We start from the raw sequence: 15,075 nt of genomic DNA, 5'->3' as shown, positions 1-15,075 counted from the left end.
AAATGGTTCTCGGGACAAGGTAGCGAATGGGCATGGATCGTTGAGTGATGGGAGAACCCTGTCAATGAGACGTACCCCGTTGACAGCAGACCCTGAGAGCTCGAGTGATTGGTTCGACGCCCACATCAGAGCTCTAAGTGGGGCCCCTCCTCAATGCTACAAGTGCAGCCTGCCTGCTGGTGCATGGCCCCTTAGAAGTTAGCTGTCTGTACCTTTTGGCCGGCAGATGGAGATGGAGGGGTGATCTTTGTGCTATATTGAATCAGAATATTTATCGATATCGAAGTAGGCAAGTACTTGTGTAAGTACCTGCCTCCTACCTCTTAATCAACACACCACCGTCTGCCTAGGTAAGGTAACATCAATGATTCGTTTCCTCACCAAGTCTGTAAATACTTGTGCTGCAAATGTTGCATGCTGCTGCTCAAGCACATTTATCTTCGATGTCAGTAAACATCGGCTGGCTTTAGACTTCCGGGTCATGCTCGCACAAACTTCTACGGAAGCTTCAGTGGTTGACAGCAGCCAACTTGACAGAGGTTAGGTCAAACTGCATACCTACCTACATGTAGGTATGTAGGTTAGGTAAAGTGCGACTCAACAAGAATTGCGTCTTGCTTGTTGCAGCACGTCGCAGAGATGCGATGCACACGGGGCCAGTCAAGTTTTGTTTCTCAAGATGCTGCCATCAATAGCCGTTTTCATCGTAAACCTCATGCTAAAATACAATGTGAACGCCTCGCTAACGTGCCGTGGCCGCCTGCTTGAATAGCCACTAAATGACACCCCCTGCCCCATATTCCCATTTCGAATGTCGAAAGATTCCCATTACGCCGTCCTGGTTCATGCCATGCCAACCCAAAATCATAGTATCTCGTTTCTGTATCTCGTTGAAATCTAAAGGCCGGTGAGCCTTAGCTATTGGCTCCCCCATTGGCTGTGTTGTTACCACCGTTGTCAGCCAGCTTTTCTCTCTGAAGCATGACCCTTTGGTTGCATATGTCAATGAACATCTCAAACTTTTCAATCGTCTTGTCCTTGGTTCGGAGGTCCTCTTGTAATTTCTCGATTGTCTTCTTGCTCTCCTCTCGGAGCTTTTTCAACTCCTCCTTCGTATTCGCGAGCTCACGTCTCAGATCAGAGCGGATTCGCTCTTCCGGGGTTGGCGCCGGTTTGCTGTATATAGCCGGCCGCTCCTCAGCTATTCCTGCCTCAACCTTTTGGGGGTTGCGATTGATTGCTGCCCGCGCATTGTAAATATCTCGCGGCAGCAAGGGAACGTGAGGGTTTTGCTGTTGTAGAATTTCCAGCGTCTGACTAACGCCAATGCCTGGCAAAGTTAGCAACGTTGTACGGAAATGTCACGTTTCGGGTACTTACCAGATTCTTTCAGCTGCTTGACAGCCGCAACCATCTTGCTGTCCAGCTTTCTCGCAGCAGGGTGAAGTAGTGGGCTCTCACTAGGGCCATGGTTATGCTGCAGATGTACTTCATCTGGACGATAACGGATGGTCCACTGCGTGCGTTGTTCGATCGCGAAGAATCCAAATTGGCAGTTGCACTTGCGTGAAGAGGTCTTACGCTTCCTCTGCTCGGGACTGACGCGACTTGGGGGCTTTCCAGCACGGTCACACACAAACAAGACCTTCTTCAAGCCCGGTACAGTCTTCTTCGACCTCCCTATAACCACAGCATATCCCACCGATGTGCAATATTCCAGCACATGCCGGTGGACCGCCTCAAGACTAGCGTAACTCCCGCCCTCTGGCGGCGCCGACATCATGCCGCCCATGGGCGTGCGAGGAACAAACGGTGTACCTTCGATGAGTTTTGGGGACAAATGGCTGTCCCCCTCGCCCGACTCATCTTGACTGTCCATATCCATGTCGTCATCATTGTGCGACTCCTGCTGCTGCACAGTAGGCTCGGGCGGAGGTGGTGGAGGAGCCACAGACTGACTTGGTGGTTGCGGTGTCGACTGCGGCTGTAGTGTCGGAGGTGGTTGGTGTGCTTGTGGTGGAATCGGCTGGTGATTTTGATGTGTCTGTGGAGGCGGTTGCTGAGGCGCAAGTTGGTGACTTGGCGGATGCGGCGGCTGGGAGTGGGACGGAGGACGTGCCGGGTGACTCTGTTGGTGATTTTGCGGGTGGCTCTGCGGGTGACTCTGTTGATGACCCTGTGGATGGCTCTGCGGGTGGCTCTGCTGGTGATTCTGCGGATGCGACGCAGACAGGCCTTGGCTATGGGACTGTGGATGAACCTGTGGCAGGGAGTGGTTGTGTTGGTGAGGGGGCGTATGGGACATCAAGTTGGCGTCGTTCGGCTGGTGAACCGGCTGTGGTTGTTGTTGAACCGGCTGCTGCTGCGGGAGCGGCTGAACCTGCTGTGCTACCGGATGGCCCTGGTGCGTTTGATGGGTCTGGTGGTTCTGGTGGTTCTGGTGTGCCTGGTGCGTTTGATGCGTTTGGTGAGCCTGGTGAGCCTGATGAGCCTGGTGTGTTTGGTGATTCTGATGTGCCTGGTGAGGTTGCTGCTGCAGCGGCTGGACAGGCTGTACTGGCTGAGGGACCGGTTGCTGGACATGCTGTTGAACCTGCTGTGGCATGGGCTGGTTCATGGCCTGTTGAAGATAGGCCATCTGTCCCGGCTGCTGCTGCAACTGCCGCTGCGGACCAGCGCGTTGGCGGCCGGCGGCCACGGCAGACGCGCCGTGTGCCTGGGTGGGGTATGCCTCGAGGCGCCATTGGGGACGTTTTGGACGCCGTTGACCCCCGGGACGGGAGACGGCGTGGAGCTCGTGAAGAGGTTGTGGGGGTAATGGGCCTGAGGCGGTTGCTGAGGCGTATACTGCTGAGGTTGGTAGGGCGACTGGTGTTGTTGCGGTGTCGGCGAGGGCTTGGGCGGCGTGGCGGAATGGGAGGATGAGGTGTATGTCCGTCTCAACCCATTGACCTGGGGGAAGGCAAGGCCGGGATGGGAATGTGGATTGTGGTCATTTGCGGTAGACATGCCTACTTCAACGCAAAAGAGAAGAGAAGGGGAAAGGGCCTCATATGACGAGGAACAAGGCGAGATACACAGGCGCCAAAGCTGGGATAAACAACCCTGGCTGCACCGACGAAAGGAAAGGTAAGGTAGGGAGGCGTGACTATAAAATCCACGATCTTCAACACTGGGGCCCGGGTGTGTCTGTACTGACCAGAATACTGAGAGGAGGGTGAGGGAAGGACGGGGGGAGGGGAAGGAAGGGGGGTGCCTGATGGTGGAAACTGGCTCTGCTGGGGAGGTGGCAGTCTGGCAGGTGTGCGTGGGATCGGGCCCGAAGAGAAAGTGAAAAGTGAGCAGGGGCCAGCATGGTCGGGTACTTGGCCGTGCCATGCTGCGCCCGCGCTGGCACCAGGTACCTGCCTGGCTGGCCCCGGTTTCAGCCAGAGCTAGGCCCGACTGGGCTAGATGCTGGCTGCGCTACGGAGCTCTCAGGCCTTTACGCACACCCTGCCTGCCCAGGAGGTTGACAATGCTACCCCTTTGGGGTAAGTTGATTGATCGATTAGGTGGTTCCTCCTCGATATAGTGGTATCTCGATCCCGCTTGGGCTTGAAGGATCCAGTGCTAGATGGTGCGATGGGTAAATCCTACACACCTACTTCCTTACATACATACATCCTACCTACAATCAACCAAACGCCTTTTTTCTATAACCCAAGACAGAGGGCGAATATCAACACAGAGTATACATGAAACATGGGAGCGACTTCTCTAGAGCCTGGCACCTGCCACTTTAGCTTCGGGGATGTGCTGCTGCAGCCACCTTGTCTTTGCTGTCACCTCGGATTCCCTCCCCGGATTGCTTGCAGCCAAAATCGACCGGGGAGGGCTGCCCCCATGAGGCGTTAACGGGACCAATCAAGAGCCATCGGGAAGGATTGACAAGCCGACTGCAGGTGGAAGGGGGGAAAGGATTCATGATGGCTCACTATCCGCGCCAGCCTGCCAATCTTCGTCATCAATGTCCAATGTACATACATGAGGTATGCAGCTATGTAGGTATGCCCATCTGCCACGACCCGTGAGAGGATATGAGCTATGAGTGTAGATACCTAACCCGTATGTACCTAATGTGAACATGAAGCAAGTAGCCATGAAGTCAGATAAGTGCATGGCTATTGATGTAGGTGAAGTTACACTTATGTAACCAAAACCGGAATTGGTCTGATATTCTTCTTCCTGTTCCTCCTCCTCCTCTTCTCCCGCTGCCGCATGCTTTATGACAGGTCACCGCAGCCTTGATCGTTAATCAAACTGAATCGGGTTCGTCTGATGGTGAGTGTGGAAGGCGCGACACTGACTCTTCAGCATCTGGCTGGGTCATTTTGCTTGGTGTGATTAATACTTCCCGGCTTGGTCCCTTTCGCATTGGATAATGGCAGTTGTCATGATCAGGCCGTAACCGGATACATCATCACGCAGCACACCAACCAAGCCGCTGGTATACACCGGACATTTGTGTCCACAATCTGCCTGCACCTCAAGACGGCCTGCATACGCGGGATTACAACACTTCGGCCGCAGGTCAGGCCTCGCTGGCTTCACAGCCATTCGAAATACAGGTGTGATGTGGCCGTGAAATTTTGCCTCGGCCAGGTACCTACCACGAATAACCCACGCCTCACTCTCTGACTCACCAACCGTCCATCATTGTCATCTAGTACACCCTTGAAATCATACAGGTCTAGTCACTTCAATTTCTGCACACGAGGTTACGACAGCTTGGCCAAATCACTGGTGGGCTCTTGCTTGATTGTTTGGCATCCCAGCATTGGCCGGAGCCAACCGAGCTGCTTGGGATTGATACTCCTCCCATTTGCTTGTTGGCGAATGGTCAACGTAGAGCTTCCGTGCAGGCTGAAGGAGGTGAACGAAGGAGCTGCGGACATCACATAACGGAAACTTGCTTAGTGTCACTGTATTTTCTTGAGCCCTTGCGGCCAGGCCAACAAAACCCGTTGCCATGGTTCGTGTCGTCTTCCCCCACCTGCGAGGTCTGCGGGCCGAAACTCGGATCGAATACCAGCACTGGCGTACCATATCAGACCGCGGCCAGCGTGCAGTTCTGGAGTGGACCAAGGATCCGGATCCAGATACGCTGGAAAGAAAGCTCGCCGAGCATATGGCCCTGTCAGAGCCGCAAGTCCCACCCCACCTCCGGCCCCGCAACATGGCAGCCGAGGACGCTCTCGGATCCGCCGCTACGATCCTGCCGGCCTTCTTACAGGACACGGCCCCGTCTGCATCCCCGGCATGCCAGGAGAAGAAGAGGAACAACAACAACAACAGCTTCATGAAGCTCCCCCTTGAGATTCGCAATATGATCTACCAGTATTGCGTCTTCTACCCTCCAGTCAAAGAGCTCTACCACGCATACTACTCCCAGCAGCGACCTCGAGGTAACGGCAAACGGACGTCGGGCGTACAGCGCTCCACTCCTACTATATACCTACTGTGCAAGCAGATCACCCGAGAAGCTCTCTACATACTACGACGTCGTGTCTTTGTCATTGACCGCATTCCCCCGTGGCTGATGGGCCACCCCAATCCCCTTGCAATCTGCAACTTCATTCACAGAGACACTTTGCAGAACGTAAGATACCTCGAGCTGCGTGTAGCCTTTGGTGAGGGCGACTATGGTAGCGGAGACGTATGGCTCAGCCTGGTGATTGATATCCTAAGCGCACTCGCACCTCGCAACTCCATCATCGAACTGAAGGTGTTCATCAAGATCCATCGGGTAGACATTCGACATGTGTGGACCCGTGAGCTTGTCTACTACGAGCTACTGTTACAGCAGGTATGTTTCGAATGTAGCGATCCCTCCCCCTGAAATCCTGCATCTGACTAACATGGTAATCTCCGTGCAATATAGCTTAAAGACTGGGAGCATAAGCATGGTAACAGGCCATGCACCGTCCAGTTCGAGCATTGGGTCATTGATGACCCGTATGCTTATAGAACGGGGTTCAGGAGTAAGTTTCTGAGCATCCAGAGATACAGTTGTTTGCTGACAATGGTAATAAGATCCGCTGATAAGACGCCACCCGGACCCCTTGCTTTGGCCCGGCAGTATAATGGAGTGCCTTTGACCATGATACATCGCTTCGAAGAAGCACGTTGAGAGAGATCCGAGTGGAAATCTCAGGACGAGGACGAATCTAACGAATAACGAATGCAGAGACGACGATAAGCAAGGATGATAACGAGATTATGGTGCTGTGGATTTGGTCCTCTTTGGCAGCTGGCGAGATTTGAGCGTGACAACAAAACAACCATCTGGAGACCTGCCAACTCCAGCAATAACAGCCCAAGTGTAGGAATAGGAAACGTAGCAAGGGGAGAATAGAAGCGACATGCAATTACCACTTGTGAAAGCATTGATCCTGGGCTTATTTTGTGATATTGATACCGAGGCTCTGCCGTATCAAATCTGGATAGCCAATGTACAAGCTAGCACAGCTAGATATACAACCTCGAGCAAAGCGTGCCATCCACCTTCAATCTCTGTTTGCATTTCAACAGACCTTTGAACCCCGAAACAAGCCAAGCTCTGCGGCCTAATTCCCATCCATGAAGGGATTTGCCACTCCTGTTTTCTGTCTGGTTTCTTATCGTACACGCCTCCCATCGATCGATGTTTCAAGAAAGCAGTTTGGAAATGTCCGCCATACGAGTCTCCTTTGCTTTGCCTTTCTTTGACTTCTCCTGGAACGCTTCGCTGACAAGACGCCGCTTCTCAGTCTGGATGTTCAGAACGCGCTCTTCGATGGTTCCCTCGACGACTAGACGCCAAACGGTCGTCTCGCGAGTTTGGCCTAGACGGTGGACTCGATCCACGGCTTGGTCCTCGATAGCCGGAGCCCACCCTATAGTAGGCAATATTAGTGACCAAATTTCCGGCGACATCCACAGGGGGGATATAATGCTTACAGCTATCCGCCAAAATCACCGTGTCGGCAGCGACTAGGTTCAAGCCGACGCTGCAAACCTGCAAGCTCGCCAGTAAGATGCGAGTGTTCGGGTCGCTGTTCAAAGACTCGATGGATGCATCTCGTGCTTTCTTGGGCATGCTGCCATCGATTCGGGTGTACGGGATGTTCGAGTCCTTCAGACGTTGTTGGACGATATTTAGATACGACGTCCATTGCGAAAATACCACCACCTTAGACCCCTCCTTCTTCAGAGTGGCTTGCAAGATATTCACCAGAGCCTCGGTTTTCGAGCTCTTTGATGCCTCTTCGGGATCGACACCGGCCTCTTCTCCATGCTCAGGCGCTGGCTCAACGAGAGAGTCCTCCTTGAGCTCAGCCCGGCACATAGGACACTTTCCTTGCATCTGGATTGCTTTGGTGATGCATGCTCTGCCGAAAACGTGCTTGCACGCTGTAATGACTGGCTCATGCAAGCCAATTTCCTCGTAACAAATGGCACACTCTTCCTGACTCTCGATTATGAATTGAAGTGCCTGCTGAAGAATGGCAACATTCTTTGGGTCCAGTGCAACGACTTTCTGGTCTTCAAAGAAAGCCAATAGATTCTGCACACGTTCCTTGCAGAGCATCCAATGGTTGCAAATTTGTCGTAGTCGAAGCAGTCGTTCGAGAATGCTGGAATACCGGCCCTGTTGGTTTTTAGTAGCGCTCGCTTGGTACTTTTCCAACTCGCCACGCGCCTCAGCAAGCACGGCGTCGTATTTTGGTTGTTCAGTCTTGCTGAACGTAATGCGGTGGACGTATTCCGCTTTCGGGGGCAGTTTGAGATCGACAAACTTCATATCCTTCCTTCTCCGAAGACATATATCTTTCATCAGGTGAGCGAGGATCTTGACAGCTTTGCTTCTGTCAGGGTGGCTGTCATGCAGCTGCCGAATTGGTCGTGAAATCACCTGGCCGAATAACGCCTCATCCTCGAGTCCTCCCTTGAGCTTGAGAAACTGGAGTAGGGACAGGAAGTCTTTGACACCGTTGATAATTGGAGTGCCTGTCAACAACCATCGGGATGTCGCCTGCAGCCTGTGTGCCGCATGAGCTGTCTGTGATGACGGGTTTCGAATATTGTGGCCTTCATCCAGCACGACTCGACGCCAGTTGACCGAGTATAAACGAGCTGCGCCATTTTGCACTTTGCTCTCCGAGAGCAGCTTGCCATATGTTGTAATGACAATATCCGAATTCTTCAGATCCGCACTCGATACCTGTTTAGATGAGTGGTATAGCAAGACACGGGGCTGGTGTGTTTCTTTAACGTGGAACTTAACCTGTTGCTCCCAATTGCCTATACGTGACACAAGCGATTAGCATTGTCTACTTAAAGGGGCCCAAGGGTACATAGTTATGAAACAGCCAAAAATGGCCAATCATGCATGCGCGAAGTACTTGTGTACTAATCACCGCTGAAATAGGCCGAAAGGGGGCAGGGTCTGAAGAGTGACCTACCGAGAACCGTCCTTGGCAAAGTAGGTCAGCAACGAGAAGGGGATGTAATCTTGGAGAGAACACTTACACGGGTGCAACTATTAGAGTCGGTCCGTCCTGAAGCCCTTGGGACAAGATCAAGCTGATGATTTGCAAGGTTTTCCCAAGACCCATAGCGTCGGCCAGTATTCCCCCCTTGAGAAGCTGCGGTGGGGAATTTGTCACGAAAGACGTAGCCAAATTCTGGAAGGAGTTGTTGTTCGAGCAGCGCTTCCAGAGCTGTACAACATCTGTGGACTTCACAGCAGGAACCTGTGGGTTCTCCTTCGCGATCATCCAGGCAAGACCCTGCAGCACGGTTTAGCATGTCTCAGCACAATGAAGAATATGAGTTTCCATACTTGAAGTTGATAAGGCAGGAGAGTCGATTTCAAGGGTTCTGGCTGCTCTGCCATTGGCATATTCTCCAACGCTTCTTCGCCCGTTGCCAGTACGTTCCTGAGTTGATCCGTTCTTTGCACTTCGAAGGTTTCACTGGTAGAGACGAGACCCTGGAGTGTTGCACCCTGCTCCTCCCGTTGAATGGCTTCTTGACCAAGGCCAGCACTGGAGGTACCGCTCTTCAAGCCAGTCGACTTCCGAACAGCCTCTGCCTCCTTCCTGGTGGCCTTTAACTGGGTAGCCTTCAAAAGTTTGTCGGCCTTCAGGCTCTCCTCGAGCTTGGTGCGGCCTACGGGGTCGCTGGTACCATAAAAGTAAATTCTGACAGGACAGTCGAAATAACCTTTCTCTCCGATGAGGACTGCTTCCAGAACAAGATCTCCCCTATCGACATAAGGGGCGAGTTTCGCGACCACCGTTCTAGGGAGGTGGCCTATTTGGTTTCCCATCACGTTGTCGACTCGGATGGCGTTGCTGTCATACTGGTTGTGAGCTTCGCGCCGGAGCACGACCAGCTCATGCGGAGTGGCAACTCCATTGTAGTATCTGACGCCGACAATCTTGTTCTCCAAGGAGCCATAGAGTTCCAGCGACGACTGGGGGTCGTCTTGGGTCAGGTCAATGGGGTCTTCTTCTTCTCCGTAGACCGACAGTGTCGCAGGTGGCGGCTGGGATGATCCACCGGCAGGAAGCGAGCTTCTCGGGCCGTTATTCTGGCTTGCGCCCAGACGGGGATTCTTGGCCTGCGGTGGCTGGGACGACCCGGCATCGTGAGGCCGGCTGCGCTTGCTTCGAACCATGCTGTCTTACAGGCGGCGCGCTACGCGTAGTGGGCCCTATTTAGCCGCGTGTGAAGCGTACCAATTGCGGCGCAGAACCTCTGGGGATTGTGGGCGCCAAGGTCTTCAAGAGTGGCCTAGTAGACTCCAATATGCACAGAACCAATGGGGAAGGCCAAAGTGAGAGTGCATACATACATGTACCCTGCATGCACGGCTATGAAGGTTGGGAGTTACCCTCGATTGATGATTTGAGACTGAGACACTAACGCGTACCTGCCTGGGTACTGGGTAAACAAGACGCGCGATCAGGTGACAGGCGCGGATGTACGTAGGTACTGTGCAACCGGCATTTCAGACCGCCTACCATCTTAGGACAGTGGGCGTAAATGTAGCAAGTACCCCTCTACCTACTTCAGGCTTCCAAGTTCTTGACTCAGTCTCAGTCTCATGCATGTGGCTGTCCAAGTAATACCCATGCAGTGGTACATGTAGGCAGCAAGCGTGCAACGCGTTACCCAACATCGGCGAGATATAAGACAGGTCACAGCAGGTTGCAAGAGTACATATTTACATCTCCTCCGGCGAGGTCTACATATAGTCTATACAAACAAGATCCTGCGACACGGCTTACATAACTCATTCCCTGTTGTCTAATTCAACACGCATTTACACTCCAGAACTGAAACAACGATGCCCGTAACCGAACTAGCACATCTTCCCTTATTATCTTCAAACTCAGGGGAGTACCCCAGGATCCGACTCCCGCTCTCCTAGAGACGGCGCGCGAGGTATTGAGAGTTCAAGAGGATTGGTGCGCCGAGAACCTTCCCCGTGACTCGAAGAAGCCGCCCCACGGCGTCGGCCTGTTCGTCCGGGTTGATGGCTCCCCGTCGCTCCTCCTGACGGCCCACTGGGACAGCACGGCGCGGCACGGCGAGTGGATCCAGAGCCAGGCGAATCGGGACGTGCTCCAGATGCTCGCGCCCTACCTGGACATGCCGCGCGTGTCGCTCTTCCACGTGGACGGCGTGGAGGCCTTTACGGGCCCCGACGCGAAAGCCGAGGGGGAGAAGGCGGTCCTGAGCTCCGAGTACGTCAGCGTGTCACGATTTAAAGTGGCGGCTGACAAGAACGCCGGCTTCGAACGGACCTGGGCCGAGGTTGGTCACATCCTACAGGCGTTCGTGAGCCCCTTTGTACACAGAGGCGGCTGGAGGATTGAGAAGCAGGAGGGGAGCGACGACAAGGACGAGTTCGTGCTAATAGGGGGTGGGATGACCTAGCGAAACACGCCGAGTTCGTGGAGAGCGAGGGGTTACGCGGAATACTACGAGACTATCAAGACGGCGATGCTGGAGTGTGATACCAAATTTTACCGGAGGGTACTCTGAAACTTGTTAAGCAGGCCTCAGCCGCAGAGTAATATACATGCAGGGTTTCTTTCGTAATTTCCTGCTAAGCAGTGACAGCATGTGTATCTCATTCACAATTCCACTGAAATGCTATCTGTAACGATCACCGACAGAAGTGAAGAATAACTCCTAGATACAGAATAAAAAGCATAGAACCCTCTCTAGTCCTTCCCGACCAGCGGCTGGCTCTCTCAAGCGCTTCATCGTCGTACAGCCATTCCTCCCTGATACCGCGCGGCCTTGAATGTTATATCAAGAGATCAAGCATTCCATCGGCGTGCGTGCAGGTCTGCGTGAGCCCTGCGTACCTTCTGCGACTTACAGCCACGTTTCCCCTGTACTGGCACATCAATGGCGGACTCCGCCGACGCGGCGCCAGCACTCGAAGTCTTTGTGCTTATAGCATCACCGGCGCCCGCGCCCGCAACGACGGCCTTCTTCTGGGCGCTGCTTGCGCCACTTGATACGTTGCCCGCGGTGGGGATCTTCGTCTTCGGCTCGGGCTCCGCGCTCTCCAGCTTCTTGCCCTTGTTGGGCGGGCCCTGGAAGTTGCCACTGGAGCAGGCCTCCTCGATGCCCTGGCACTTGGTTTCCCAGACCTTGCAGTTTCTGCTACCCGACGGCGGCGCCGTCTTGTAGCATGTATCAGCTTGCTTGTAGCAAGCCTCCGAGGCTTTCCAGCAGCCGTCTTCGGTCTTGTAGTCAGGCACCTCGACGCCGCACCAGTTGGCGCTCTTCAGGAGGCAGGTGGCCGGCACAGTTTGCGCACCCGTGATCCAAGAGTGGTCGTCTGAGGGTACCCTGACAACCGGCGCATCCGCCGATTGTGTGTTCCAGACTTTGGGTCCGGGAACAGGGTAGGGGAACTTGGGTTGGTATATGTTGAAAGAGACACTGGATTCGCCAGCCTCGACGTGACCTGGGATCGATACGCTGTAGTCGGCCGGGACATTCAACTTGCCCGAGCTGCTGCCCTTGATCGCAACCTGCGCACAGCCCACATAGAACTGCGGATCTCCCTTGTCTGCTTCGTGGAGGGCAAGCAGTTCTGGTCGGACGAGATAGTCGCCAGTGGGGACGTTGGTGGGAATCTGGACGGAGAGCAACCCATCGTTATCAATCAGCTTCTCGGTGCACCATTTCCCTGTGGCACTGTCGAAGCCTTCGTCCCAAATCTTGACCCAGCCAGAGCCAGCGGCAGTTGAGGTCGCCATGTCGCCGACCTGCTTGATATATACTGCACAGGGTCCTTTGTGAGAGATGTCGATCGAGCCAGGCTGTTCCAGGTTCGCAAACTCTCGCCATTCAAAGGTGAGAGTGCTACCAGCGCCGGCTGGGCAGGTATAAGCGACGGCCTTTCCTCCATCAACACCTACCAAGTAGTATTAGTCACCAGGCTCGAAGATTGGTAATCGTATTGATGTTGAACGTACCGCAAGCCATATTGTCGTTGCCTAGGCCAGCAATGGGGTCCGTGGAATGTGCTCCGTTCATACTCATCCGGACGCATGTTCCATCCCCCTGAGACTGGCCATCTACATACAGTGTAGTGAAGATGGTGTGGCCGTGGGCGGTGGCTGCAAGGGTGCCAAGGAACCCGAAGAGAAGAGAGGGTGAGAATCGCATTTTGAAGAGTTATAGAACCTCTTGTGTCAAGATGTGGAGGCTTGGTAAATTCCGAGAGTCTACTCAGATATCGGAGGGCGAAGTGAAAACGATGGTGGTATATCAAACACAGAAAGCTAGACTGGGCAACAATGTATCAACCAAAGGAATGTGCGTTGCAGTAACGTTTCTGACGAATTTCGAGAAGGAATGACTGGCCCAAAGGATTGAAGGACTGGAAGAGAAGAGATCAACTCAGGTCGGAGTGCAGTGAGTAGCACGATGGTAGTGAGGCTCAAGATCCAGCATTGTGGGAAGCGGACAGATGCTGTGGGATCTTATATATCACAACTGCACCCCCCATCAGCGAGGGGCAAATACTGCCAGGCTTTAGGGGGCCGACCATGACAGGACCTGACCTCCCCTTGCTGCAGAAGGAGTCGTCATTTTGTTATCCCTCTTACTCAATCAATGCAATACAAAAATGAGTATGTAGTGCAGGATTACACGACGCCCTAGAGGGATGGAAAAGCAGCACATAACCTGATTGCCTTGGAGATGCGGAGCAGGCATGCTGCCGAATGTCAACTGTGTGGACGTGGGGTAGTAAGCCACCAGAAGCCCCCTGACGTCCAAGGAACAAACAGGCGCCTTCCAATATCGTCGAGGTTTCACCACGCCTTAGCCGCAGCCCCTAATTGGCACCCAACCTTACCGACGCCGTTGCTTTTTCTCTTGGGCCAGGCTTGGCCCGACGGCACACGGCTGGCTGTCTCTTGAGAATCCTAGCACGGCGCGTGTAACAGTGACCGGTTGCAGGATCCTAAATAAAGCATCAAATCACAGCCAACTTGGCGAATTCACTATCCGGAACTTGTTGTTTCGAAACCACATAATGACCAATCGGATTCCTCCTACCTCGTGCTTTTTCCGAGACATCATCACTTCTCAAGTTCTGGGATTCGCTCCAAGCTCTTCAAGCCTATATGGGCTGAACGGCTAGCTGCCTTGCTGGCGGCCAGGCCCCCTGTCCTCCCGTCTAGTCAGAGGGGTTCGTCTTGTCTACCAGATGGCAGATGGCCGGAGGAAATCATCACTTAGCTCCCGTTACACGAAAGATGCCGCCTGGAGACCCAAAGCAGCTACGGGCCATGTGGTTCGATCTCAAGATGGAAGTTGGCCATTGTGTTTCAATTAGTATATATTTGGAGGGGAGGGGTGAGTAGGTTTATTTCTCTCTTGGCACAGGTGCTGAGTACAACCGCTCAGGGCTGAAAGCTGGTGGTGAAGCTGCGCACCAAAATCCCCCGCTCTATTTAGACAACGATTCCAAGCTCTTGTTACAAAATTGTAATACATGGGGTGTGATGGTACAGTCGGATGGTCTTTTTTTTCTCTTCTTCTCGTAATGTCGTGCCGGGTATCCTTTCTTTATTCGTTGATCTTGGCCAGGATTCTGCAAAGATTGTGAGCAAGCCGAAGGATTTTGCCTAGGCAATCGCCATCAAGAGAAAAACTTACTCGCTGTCGCGGAAGAGGTGGAACTCATCCTCCCCGACCTTGACCGGAGAGCCGCCGTACTGAGGGATCAGGACCCGGTCGCCGTTGGAAACACCCATGGGCACACGCTTGCCATCCTTGTCCAGGGCACCGGGGCCAACGGCCAGCACCTTGGCCTCGTTAAGGTCCTTCACGCTCGATTCGGGGAGGAAAATGCCACTGGCAGTCTTGGTCTCTGCCTTGACTCGCTGGACCAGAACACGGTCCAGGAGAGGGACGAGAGACTTGATAGATCGGATAGCGGTGGCCTAGAAGATATTTGTGTCAGTCTAAGCGAGTCCCAAGGCGATGATGAATGTAAATTAAAAGAAAAATGGACCTGGGGCATTGTTGAGGACTGCGAGCAGCACACGTACCATTTTGACGTTATTATGTAGAGCGAGGACCTTGGGAGAAAAGAGTTGCGCTTGAGAACAGAGGACGTTGGTTGTGGTGGGAGGTGAAAAGGTATGAAGCTATCGCGAGGGAAGAATTTCCTGGAAGCTCAAGGAGCCCGCCCGAACTTTTCTGCCGCCCACCCTTCTACCCGATGGCCCGAGCTTCAGTTCCGACAGCCCCGGTCCCGTCCCCAAACTCCCCAGCTTACATAATCCTGGCCCGTTCCAGACTTCAGACTCCAGACTCCAGACTCCAGACTTCCAATACTTTCAGGAGCCCAGCCAACCCATTGATCAATGCACGCACGGTACGGAGTAGCACACATGGAGATCTGGATTCCCGATTGATCGATCCATCATGGATGAGAGCCCACCTTGTCTTCTGGCAGCTCCCATTTTCGAAGGGCGCGCGCGAGCTGAGGCACAAATCTCC

At 53.6% G+C, this 15,075-nt stretch overlaps 6 protein-coding genes across 6 annotated transcripts; 2 read left to right on the top strand and 4 right to left on the bottom strand.

Annotated features, from left to right (window-relative positions):
• Positions 1 to 914: 914 nt before the first annotated feature.
• Positions 915 to 3,009, bottom strand: PG997_007783 (mutator-like element; the record flags this gene model as incomplete). Its single annotated transcript, XM_066812098.1, has 5 exons — positions 915 to 1,330; positions 1,381 to 1,924; positions 1,960 to 2,260; positions 2,304 to 2,620; positions 2,674 to 3,009. 5 exons carry the CDS (start codon positions 3,007 to 3,009, stop codon positions 915 to 917), a joined length of 1,914 nt encoding a protein of 637 aa, XP_066667440.1.
• A 2,002-nt stretch (positions 3,010 to 5,011) lies between these two features.
• Positions 5,012 to 6,306, top strand: PG997_007782 (uncharacterized protein; the record flags this gene model as incomplete). The annotated part of the gene is made up of 3 exons (XM_066812097.1): positions 5,012 to 5,848; positions 5,924 to 6,023; positions 6,230 to 6,306. 3 exons carry the CDS (start codon positions 5,012 to 5,014, stop codon positions 6,304 to 6,306), a joined length of 1,014 nt encoding a protein of 337 aa, XP_066667439.1.
• A 384-nt stretch (positions 6,307 to 6,690) lies between these two features.
• PG997_007781 (HIRAN domain-containing protein) lies at positions 6,691 to 9,706 on the bottom strand (the record flags this gene model as incomplete). Its single annotated transcript, XM_066812096.1, has 5 exons — positions 6,691 to 6,917; positions 6,982 to 8,325; positions 8,487 to 8,497; positions 8,554 to 8,813; positions 8,867 to 9,706. 5 exons carry the CDS (start codon positions 9,704 to 9,706, stop codon positions 6,691 to 6,693), a joined length of 2,682 nt encoding a protein of 893 aa, XP_066667438.1.
• A 672-nt stretch (positions 9,707 to 10,378) lies between these two features.
• Positions 10,379 to 10,971, top strand: PG997_007780 (uncharacterized protein; the record flags this gene model as incomplete). Its single annotated transcript, XM_066812095.1, has 2 exons — positions 10,379 to 10,384; positions 10,441 to 10,971. 2 exons carry the CDS (start codon positions 10,379 to 10,381, stop codon positions 10,969 to 10,971), a joined length of 537 nt encoding a protein of 178 aa, XP_066667437.1.
• Positions 10,972 to 11,360: 389 nt separating this feature from the next.
• Positions 11,361 to 12,726, bottom strand: PG997_007779 (uncharacterized protein; the record flags this gene model as incomplete). The annotated part of the gene is made up of 2 exons (XM_066812094.1): positions 11,361 to 12,472; positions 12,534 to 12,726. 2 exons carry the CDS (start codon positions 12,724 to 12,726, stop codon positions 11,361 to 11,363), a joined length of 1,305 nt encoding a protein of 434 aa, XP_066667436.1.
• A 1,410-nt stretch (positions 12,727 to 14,136) lies between these two features.
• On the bottom strand, positions 14,137 to 14,624 carry PG997_007778 (chaperonin 10-like protein; the record flags this gene model as incomplete). Its single annotated transcript, XM_066812093.1, has 3 exons — positions 14,137 to 14,161; positions 14,227 to 14,513; positions 14,622 to 14,624. 3 exons carry the CDS (start codon positions 14,622 to 14,624, stop codon positions 14,137 to 14,139), a joined length of 315 nt encoding a protein of 104 aa, XP_066667435.1.
• Positions 14,625 to 15,075: the final 451 nt, after the last annotated feature.

The sequence above is a fragment of the Apiospora hydei genome, assembly GCF_038363865.1.
Source record: "Apiospora hydei strain CBS 114990 chromosome Unknown utg000006l_segment0_segment0, whole genome shotgun sequence".
NCBI classification, from domain to species: domain Eukaryota; kingdom Fungi; phylum Ascomycota; class Sordariomycetes; order Amphisphaeriales; family Apiosporaceae; genus Apiospora; species Apiospora hydei.
The sequence above is the reverse complement of the archived record's forward strand: the minus strand, read 5'-3'. Positions and strand labels throughout refer to the sequence as shown.